The sequence below is a fragment of the Mesoplodon bidens genome, assembly GCF_964165515.1.
Source record: "Mesoplodon bidens genome assembly, chromosome: 5".
NCBI classification, from domain to species: Eukaryota; Metazoa; Chordata; class Mammalia; order Artiodactyla; family Ziphiidae; genus Mesoplodon; species Mesoplodon bidens.
In genome coordinates this window covers 72,026,213-72,036,980 of record NC_138161.1, presented here as the reverse complement: position 1 = coordinate 72,036,980, position 10,768 = coordinate 72,026,213, and the positions used below count along the sequence as shown (strand labels likewise).

At 44.4% G+C, this 10,768-nt stretch overlaps 1 protein-coding gene across 1 annotated transcript in view; it reads right to left on the bottom strand.

Annotated features, from left to right (window-relative positions):
* Window positions 1-280: 280 nt before the first annotated feature.
* CPNE4 (copine 4) overlaps window positions 281-10,768 on the bottom strand; it is a gene marked incomplete at its 3' end in the record, with an annotated part of 612,853 nt that continues 602,365 nt past the window's right edge. Inside the window, exons 14-16 of the mRNA XM_081235787.1 lie at window positions 8,628-8,761; window positions 5,084-5,320; window positions 281-415 (exon numbers count right to left, since the gene is read on the bottom strand). Of these exons, the coding sequence (XP_081091913.1) occupies window positions 281-415; window positions 5,084-5,320; window positions 8,628-8,761 (506 nt within the window). The remainder of the gene's footprint in view (window positions 416-5,083; window positions 5,321-8,627; window positions 8,762-10,768) is intronic.

The following is a 10,768-nucleotide window of genomic DNA, read 5'->3' as shown; positions in this document are numbered from 1 at the left end:
AAAAAACAGATACAGATAACATTTTATATCAAGGCGACATGCTGTAATGTAAAGAGTAAGTTATAATTATCTGTGTTTCTTTGTAAAAAGTCTTTAACAATACAAGGGCTTAGCAGATCCAGGCCTCAGGGCTACACATGCAAAAAAAATTGTTAGTTAAAAATCACCAAAACGTGCTATTTTTAAATGTGTACCTTTGTGTCTTTTTAGGTACAGGATAATAGAAGTATTAAGTATCAGCAGGAATAGTATTTGAGGACTCTGTAAAAGTGTGTAGACTTCATGGAGCCAGTGTCCGGGAAGAGTCATACATTTCTGATGAACATTTTGGCTTAATCCCTTTGCCATTGTAATAGTCCACGACTTGGTTTGGGACTTCAGCCAACACGCTCTTTGCCAGGGCAGCTGGAGATGCCTACAGGGAAGAAGAAATCACAGTGACTTTGGCCAAGGGAATCTGACCCAAATCAGCCCAAAAGACTTGAGTCCTGCTCTAAGCAGCTGGTCCCATTCATTCATTCATTCATTCATTCATTCATCATTCATTCTGTACTTGTCAGCGTCTACTCCAAGCAAGAGTTGTCAGATTGTTGGAAAATGAACCTTTAATTTCATAATTACATTTTTTCATGTCTGTCTCAAAATATAAAACTATTCACACCTGAGGATGGGTGAACACTGGATGGCAGAGAGAATTGCCTTGCAGTTTTGTGTCTGATTTACATTCAAATCCATACACCTATTTATGTTCCAGGTACTATGCTAGCGTTTATAGGGTCTATGATTCTTGCCATTAGGAAGTTATAGTCATGTGAGGGGAGCCTGGTGGGGCCGAAATTAACCCTCCTATGAGGCAGAACATGATACATCCCACAGACCAGCAGATCACATCAATGGGAGCTTGTTAGAAATGTAAAATCTTAGACCTATCCCAGAGCTAATGAATCAGAATCTGTATTTTAACTTGATGCCTAGGTGATTCCTGTGCATATTGAAATTTGAGAAACACTGCTTTAGGGAGTCACAGACACTGTGTGACCAGAGCACAAAAAACCAAGACTAAGCCATCTTGGAGGAAATCACAGCAGGCTTCCAAGAAGAGATGGCATTTACATTGGGCATATTTTAAAACAGGGAGAAGGAGAGGATTGGCATTTGATCATTCTAGGGACAGTGATTCATCTGATGGGGCTCTAAAGGAAGTGCGTGTGTGTGTGTGTGTGTGTGTGTGTGTGTGTGTTGGGGATGCAGGATTGGTGGGGCATTCAGTTGGAAAATGAGCTTGTGGCCAGGTGACGGAGAGTCTTGAATACTGTGCTAATTTATGTAGCCTTTCTTGTATCAGCATTATGGACTCACTGCGGGCCTTGGGGCAGAGGAAGGTAGAGGTTGATATTCTGCATGGACTCTGGACTCATGCAGAGCTGGGCCTGACCTGTGACCCTGGCACTCACTACTAACTCCCCAGCCACTGGGCAAGTAAGATTGCCTGAACCTCATTGTTAGCAATTACTGAAGAGGTTGAAAATTTGAAGCAGAGAGAAATGTTTGAGGTCCCTCTGGAGAAGTCCTGAAGGAAAGGGGGCTGGTCTACATGCCAGATGACCAGGTTTCTAACTCTTTCTTTCCTATGTGGCTTGTCACTCAGCCATTCAACTTTGCTAAGCCCCGATATTCTGAGACAAGAAAGGAAAGAACAGGAATTCATTCTATCTCAGAGTTTTTTGGAGGCTCAAAATGTAAGAGACACGTACCTTAAAAACAATCTGAAAACACTGTGAGGAGTGTTTCTAAAGCGACTGCTCACATTTTGAAGGTGCCATAGTATGTTGGACATTGGTATCCATGAATGCTCTTTTAATTTATAAATAACTGTTCAGGGTCATGTGTTAGATCACGGTCCACTTTTACACTGGGGAAGACACAATAGTCATTTCCTCCCTTTTCTCTCTGGTCATTGCTCACACACAGTTTAGAAAGATAAAGACTTGACTTCCCAGTCTCCCTGGCATCTAGGGATGGCCATGTGATCCAATTTCATTGTATGAGACCCAAGTGAGAGTTTCCTGAGGGGTGTTTCTTGGAGCTCTTTAACGGACATCACTGGCTCTGTTTCTCTTTCTTCTTCTTTTTTTTCCTTTAACTAGAATATGATTCCTAGGGCTATGGCAACCATTTTATCATTGTGAGGGAATAACAAAAAGAATCTCTAAGTGCTGGTCCTGACACTATTGAATCATTGAAAAAACTAATGTCAGCAGCCACCAGCCCCTAACATCTAGCTACACGAGAAAAGTATATTTGTACTTATATAATCCAGGGTTTCTCAATTTTGGCACTATTGCTATTTTGATATATTGGATATATTTGATAATTCTTTGTGTGGGGACTGCCCTCTGCATCATAGGATGCTTACTAGCATCCCTGGCCTTTACCCACTGGATGCAAGTAGCCATCAAAAATGTCTCTAGGGCTTCCCTGGTGGCGCAGTGGTTGAGAGTCTGCCTGCCAATGCAGGGGACACGGGTTCGAGCCCTGGTCTGGGAGGATCCCCCATGCCGTGGAGCGGCTGGGCCCGTGGGCCACAACTGCTGAGCCTGCACGTCTGGAGCCTGTGCTCCGCAACGGGAGAGGCCGCGACAGTGAGAGGCCTGTGCACCGCGATGAAGAGTGGTCCCCACTTGCCACAACTAGAGAAAGCCCTCGCACAGAAACGAAGACCCAACACAGCTAAAAATAAATAAATTAATTTAAAAAAATGTCTCTAGACATTGCCAAATGTCCCCTGGGGAGAAAAATCATCCTTGGTTAAGAACCACTCATGTAATCCACTGTGAGATGGATTTGCTGTTATTCGAAGACAAAAATATTCCTGAACAGTATGTCAAGCAGAACTTGCTCGGATGATAAAAGTATTCTGTATTTACACTGTCCAATGTGGTAGTCACCAGACACTTGCTGTCACTGAGCCCTTGCAATGTGGTTAGTGTGACAAAAAACTGATTTTTAAATTTAATTTTAATGAATTTAAATTTAAATAACAACATGTGGCTCTTTGTTACTGTGTTGGACAGCACAGTTCCCAATGATGCTCCCGCCCTTTGCATATCTGTGCTGGTGGTTCTGGGGAGCAGAGAGGGCCTGGAGTTCCATTAACTTGGAATAAGGCAGAAAAAATATGAAAGTAGCTGGCAAGAACAGTAATAAAGGTCACATTTATTAACTACCTACATGTCCCAGGCGCTGTGCTGAGCGTTATATAAGCCCCACCTCTAATCTTCCAATGTGTGTGTTATTTGCCCCGTTTTACAGATGAAAGTCTGTGACACAGAGAGGTTAAGTAACTTGCCCCAAGCCACACAGTTCAGAGCCTCTGCCCTGTCCGAAGCTCTGAGTTACCATGCAGAGCAGAAAAAGAGAGGCGATTCCTGGGTTCCTGGCTGTATGAAATGATATCAGTGCCTCACCTTGAGTTTTGTTTATGGTTTATTGAATTCAGAATAGATTAGTTTGGAGAATGAAACGGTTCTCAGTATCTAATTTGAGGTTCAGGAAGCTGAGGCGGGTGCTAAACCACAGGGAGCCGGGAGCCTAGAGCAGAGAGGCAGTGAGTGCGCCCCCTTCCTCGCCCTGATCAGGCACTTCTTTGTTGCGGGTGCCCCTCACCTCCCTGCCCACACCCCAAGGTCTGTCCTCCTCATGTCCCAGCTCCAGCCGCTTCTCTGAAGTTTTGTAGCCACAGGGTGGCCTACCTCAGTCGCCCACAGATCGCTTGGTGTGAGAGTTTTCTGCGGACACCTGTGTCCCAACCGGGCAGTTCTCCAGTAAATTCCTGGAGGCTGGGCCCCATGGCTCCTCCTCTCACTGTGGTGCAAGTGCTAGCACACAGCAGGCACTCTGGGTGTGTGAGGGGGAGCAGGGGCTGGGTGGAGGCTGCAACAGTGCATGGCCCCATGGCACGTGTGTGTGTGTGTGTGTGTAGGGGGCGGGGAGAGGGTGGTTTGGAGAAGCTCTTGGACCCCTCTTCACTCAGGCAATGCTGTGGGTGGTGGTCAGTCCTGTGGTACTTCTGTCCAGCTGACAAGACGGGGCGCGACATCACAGTCTGGAAGAACACCCTCCCCCCACCTTGGGCACCATGTGAGCAAGTGGTTTCACTGATGAACACAACTGTGGGCGATTCAGCTCCAGAGCACCCCAACTTGAAGAGGATGCCCCACCTTGCTGTCCTGTGCAGACAACTTGGGGGCTTGGAAACCTCTCCTTGGACAAGTTGAAGATGGGTTATGGTAGCAGAGTTGCCTGCTGTGAGTCACCCAGGCTCACTGCCCACACACTTGTGGGAGCTTTCACTGGGGCATGGAATGAAAGAATACAGGAGGCTGTCTGTGACACAGTGGGGGAGGCTCTGCAGGGCTCTTCAGGGCCACCACCAACCCAGAGGGAAACTTTGTATGAATCAGAAAAGATTTTTTTTTTTAAACCCTGTGGGTCATGAACCAGTTTTGATTCTGCCTTAGCAAACTTATTCCAGCATTTTCTCCTACTGACCACAAACAACTGTTTAAAATCATCCTTTAAACTAACTTTGTTATCTTGCTGGTTCCCTCATTAATGAATTGAATAAATCTTTGATGCTACTTACTGTACATTTATACAGGATTTAAGTCCCTATAATTTTGAAAATATACTTTGCCAAGGCAAACACAGACCTCTGCCAGGGCACATGGCTTGACAAGGAGAACGAAGGACGAATTTCAGCTCCTCTTTGCTACTTCAGCCAGGCAACCTTGAGCAGGGAACAACCTGCCCAACTGTACATGGCAGTCCTGGGTACACTGGAGACCCTAAATTCTGTGGATGAGGCCAAGCTCCAATGAAATGTTGGCTACATAGTTAGCATGACTCCTCATCAATGACTCAGGTTATACTTCTTTCTCCAGCAAGTCAAGCTCTACATGTCCTGGGTGGGAGTCGGCCTGGCCCAGGCAGGGACAGCTGGCATTGCTTCACTATGAACACTGGTGGAAAAATGGGGGGGGGGCTTCTGCTCTCCCAGGGGAAGCCCTCGAGATATACGTACGTGTTTGAAGTTCCTGAAGGGCACGAACTGGACGATGTCGCGAAGGACGGGCTCTCCCTTGGGCGACCTCAGAATCCCGTCGTCGCCGTCCAGCATCTGCATGTCACTGAAGTCTGCGTTGCCCACTCCCACGATGATGACCGACATGGGGAGGTGGGAGGCATGGACGATGGCCTCCCTCGTGTCGGCCATGTCTGTGATGACCCCGTCAGTCAGGATCAGCAGGATGAAGTATTGCTGCCATCGGTGGGATACCAGCAGACGATGGGGATGGAGAGGTGGGAGAGACAAGGACAAAGCCAGTTACACACTCCGGCAGTTCCGGTGCATAATGACCACAGCAAGTGACAACTGACTTTTCCTGAGTGCCCGTGTTGACAACCCTGAACACTGAAGACTTAGGTTGAATGGAGCTTAAACGCAGGCACAGTAATTGCAGGTTAATTCTAATAATCACCTTAGTGATGGTTACAAGGCACAGGGTGTAGACAGAGCAGCAGAAGAGTCAGGGGGGCTGGCTTTGAAGGCTCTTGCTCTGAGATGCTGGGCATTTTTTTTTTTTTTTTTTTTTTTTTTGCGGTACATGGGCCTCTCACTGCTGTGGCCTCTTCCGTTGCGGAGCACAGGCTTCGGACGTGCAGGCTCAGCGGCCATGGCCCACAGGCCCAGCCGCTCTGCGGCATGTGGGATCTTCCCGGACCGGGGCACGAACCCGTGTCCCCTGCATCGGCAGGCGGACTCTCAACCACTGCGCCACCAGGGAAGCCCTGAATGTCATATAATTTTTGTGTGCTATGAAATATTATTCTCCTTTTGATTTTTTCCAACCATTTAAAAATGAAAAAGCCATTCTCACCTAGCAAGCCACTGAGAAACAGGTTGCAGAATGTGGCTGGCTTTTCATTTAGAGCAGGGGTTCTTAACCTAGGCTTGTGGACTGTTGCGTTGAAAGAATTCAGGCAGTCTGTGCAGCTAGGGTAAATTAAAGTTTTATTTTCACTAACCTCTATCTAAAACTTATCATTTTTTTCAATTCTAAACATAATCAACAAATAAAATTAGTTTTAACTGTACTTGTGACTGTGTCACTAATAGAAATCACAGAATACTTTCTTGTTATCTTACAGTGTTTGCAAATATCTCAATGTGTCATTTACATTCAACACTGCTTAGAAATTACAGAATTATTAGGCCAGCCACAAATTCTCATAATTTAATTTTATTACTATATTTATGATGCTTCTATGTCATATTTAAAGATATTTTGCTAACTGCATTTCAATATAATTGGTTTATTTTATAACATATATTTTATTTTGTGCATTTAAAGGTCCTTCTGAGGAGGTGTCCATGGGCTTCACCAGCTGCTAATGGTGTCCATGGAACAAAAATGGTTAAGAAGCTCTGGTCTGAAGAGACTGTCAAGATTCTAGAACCTGATCCTTCCAGGTTTAATCTAGCTAAAGGTAATAGGCTTCAGACTGTTGGATCAAAACCCTGATGGAAATTTCCAATAAAGGCCGCAGTAACAGTTGCTTCCAAAGTCAGGCTAGGAAAGTGCTCATGGGTGAAATATTATAGTCTTTGAATGTACTTGAGGTCCTGCTTACATAAGGAGAGGACTTTTTTTCTTTCTAGAAGAGTTCCACAAAACTGAGGAGAAAATCCTACAGCCACAGACTTCCTGGCACCACTTGCGTTCAAGGTTCAAGGTTAGGACCCTTAGCAATCAGTGATAACAAGGGGCCCTGGACCACACACTGTTCAAAAGATAATGGAAACTGCTGGGGGAAAGCATCAGTGCTCCTGGCCTATAGGAGTGAGTTTATTTGGGGAGATGTGGATTAGATGCTTCCGGTACTGTTTCCTGACCTGTCCTTTCAGAGCAGACCCATCTGTCCCTGGAGGAGTGAGTAATAGCCAAAACTTCATGCTGGTTTGTATTACTCCAGAACTCAGACCTATGTCAGATTCTCTTTACTCCTATGAGTCCTGGTACCCCAGATGATTCAAATTGGGCTCCGGGGAGCCCTAGGGATGTCTTGGATGCTCTTGGGGATAAAGGGAGTCAAGGAGAATAGACAAGTTTGGACCCCATCCTTCAGCCCATATTTAGCAAAAATAGTCTGTTTTCTTAAAATCTATTTTATGCCTTTGGTTTCTGAGCAAGGTATTATTTGAAGTATTTGAACTTGAAGCCCTGGTGATGAAAAAAAAAAAGGTTAAAAATAAAATGAAATACTGATCCTGTCCAACCCTATGCCTAAATCTTGCATCTGAGAGGATTCAGATTTGCTTCAAGGCCTCTGTGGGTTTGGCAAGATGGAGATGCTATTGACTTTTACAGATGTGGTCTTCACAGGGGTGTTGGGGAGCAAAGTTTGGGTGGTACAGGTGGAAGGGCCAATGGGAGGAGAGATGGAGGCAGTGAATATGGGCAGTTCTTTCAATGAATTTTGCTGTAAAAGAGAGTAAAATAAGGGACAGTACCTAAAGGGTAAAGTGGTGTTGAGAGAGAGTTTTGAACCTAAACAAGAGATATTGTAACATGCTTTATTTGCTAATAGGAATGAGTCTTCAGTAGAAAGGGAAAAATAGGTGATGAGGAGAGAAAGGGAATATAAGTATGAGGTCAGTGTCCCTAATAGTTGGGAGGTGTGTGCTGCAGTGCACAGAGCAGAGGTTGCCATGAGACAGGAGTGTGGTCCAGCCCATCCTAACGTGAGAGAAGCTGAGAACACAGGCACAGGGCAAGGGGGTCAGATGAGATCACATAAGAAGGTGAGGGAGCAGCATATCATGTTCTTCATGCAAATTCAGTGCCTTGGAACCCAGGATAAAGTCACAGAGAAAATTTCAGACATAGCAATATTCTGCTAAATCTGAGAAAAGGTCATAAAGCTAAAAAAGGATATAGGACAAAATGACGGTATTGAAAAATGATGCATAGAAAATCTATTACAGCAATATATTTAAGTCTAATATATTAGGGGAAAAAAACAAACTCTATTTGGCCTTGTAACCTTGGTTTGCATTTTTCTTAAGAAAACCACTAATAGGACCTGAAATAAACCTTCACTGTGATGTTGTGTGTTACTTCACTTGACCACCAGGCGGAAGAATAACCCATTGTTTTACTTCACTTCCATCTGTAGTCTGGGTACACTGGAAAGCAAGCTTAGTTTTGGACAGTTGTTTTTTTTTTCCTTCCTAGGAACTGAAGGAGAGTATGAGTATTATGAGGATGACCTACACTCCAGTGAATATAGTGGCTTTCCCTGTTGAAAGCCTTCTGTGTTCAGGTAACATTGCAGACATTTGAGTTGTGTCATCTCTAAACCTCATATTAATCCAGCAGAGATAGGCATGATTATCCCCATTTTTCAGGTGAGGAGACTGAGGACAGGGGGAAGGTTAAGTCACTTCTTCAAACTCACACTGGTAGAAATGCAAATTTATTGTCAGATTGGGATGGGTGCTATAGCCAGTATCCAGGTGAGGATAGGTAAATGCCCATTAGCAGGCAGACCACCCCTCTCCTTACCGATGCCTCCTTAGTGTTGGTCTCCTCTGATGCTGACTTGGCGACCTTCTGGATGATGGGAGCGATGTTGGTGGGGCCATAGAGCTGGAGTTTGGGAAGGCAGCTCTGGTAGGCTTCCACAACTCCTTGAATCCCTGAGGAATTGACAAAGATCAATAGCTAAATAGTCCCCCTAAATATATTTATAATCAAACACACACACACAAATGAAGCATTAACTTCCCCCAAATAGTCCTTATCAATAGCACATTTATGTTCTTAAGATAAAAAAGAAAATACCACATCTGGGCTGGTATTTCTGCCTCCACTCCCACTAAAATCATTTTCTTTATTCATTTTACTTATTTTTTTTTTTGAAATTGACTTGGGAAGAATTTATTAATGAATAATTGTGTTTGCGACAGGATACAAACAAGCTTTTTATGACAAAGAGAATATTCTAGACCCATTAAAAAATGTCAGTTACAAACCTGTGTATTCCCAAATCTTCTTCTACACTTTCAAAAATAAGGGATTCATATTGGGAATATTTTGCAACCCTACAACTTAAAACTCAGAGAGAAATCATTTTGCTCTAAAATCATTTTCTTTAAAGGTTCAAATCAAAAGCGATCATTTCCACCAATGTCTCCCTTATGTCTCACCTTACACAATAGATTTCATTAGATCCTCCTATTGTAATGAAGCCAACATTGTACCCATTTTACAGTTAAGAAACTGAGACCCAGAGAGGTTTGCTGCAGACTCAGGATTCACACCCAGGTGTGTCTGGCTCTAAGGGCCATGCTCACAGCTTTAACATCCCTCTCATTTTCACACCATTTCACACCATCCTATTGACTCCAGTATAACCACCCCGGGCCACCTATGTGAGTGATGTGTACCCACAACCGTCTCTCCAGATGTTAAAGTCCTTGTGGGTAGGAATTGTGACTTTCTTTCTCATGAGCTCGAGGCAGGTCGGGCACATGGTAGCTGCTCCCCAAATGTGTGATGAATGAGCAAAATGACAGTCACAGTCATCTGACGGGGACTGTAGTACAAGTGAGTGACGCCCATCACCACGGGCACCCCTCATTTAAGGGGGACTTCCATCCAAGAGATCATGACGGGTGGGCTCTGCTGGAAGAGGCAGCCCTGCTAGTGTAGCTCCTCCCAGCATAAGTCTTGGCTGCACACTGAATGTTCTAACTGTGATCCCACAGAGACAGTCCCATTACCAATGATTTTTGTTCAAATGGTCCCCTCTGTGTCTGTGCCTGTGTTACCTCTCTCTTCCCGTTTCATCTCATCCTCCTGCACCCCTTTCTACCCTGAAACAGCACACTGGTCCTGTTTTAAGCCAGAGAGACCCACAAAGCCCCTCCTGTGATTGTTTTCCTGTCACATCCGGCCAACCAGATTTTGGGCATCTTGGATGAGCAAGTTGTGTTCTGTTCTGCCTTTATACACATGCATGTAACAAAATGTGTATGAAAGTGACTGAAAATGCTTCATTCTCTTTGTCCTGCCCCAAAGTCTGCCATTCTAAAGACAGGTGCCAAAAATCATTACATAGCCTGGTTTTGAAGTTAAGTGATGTGGAACAGAAGCTCTTTATCTGTTTTGGTTTTTGAGGTTTTGCCTAAGATAAGCAAGTCTGAGTTCTCTTCCAAAAATACCAGGCAGGTGAATTCTAAGATGTGAAATGGGTTAACACTGGATATGTCCTTCATTCTGCTTTGATGGAAAACCATTCTTACAGTTGAAGAGTGGGAATGGTTTGAGATGAGGGAAGCCTAAACTGTAATAAACTTGGCGTGAGGGATGGTGAGAGGGAATAAGGGCAGAATGGAGATCTGGTCTCATAGGTTGTTGCGTGCAGACCCGGGGATATTGATGTCATGTTCCTGGACAGTTAGTGCCAAATTTGTGAAAGAAACTGCGGGATGTGCTACATCACCCACAGGATCTGAATTAACCCTGTTCAGCCCCTTCCTCCTCTACAGGAAGGAGGAGAGACACAGACATTTCCACCAGCCCACTGCAAAAATGTCTTACCATTTTCATAGCAACAGGTGTACTTGGCTCTATTTATTATTTAGAAATCAGGAAAAATGATTCTAAGATACAATTTATCATCATAGTCATCATCATTATTT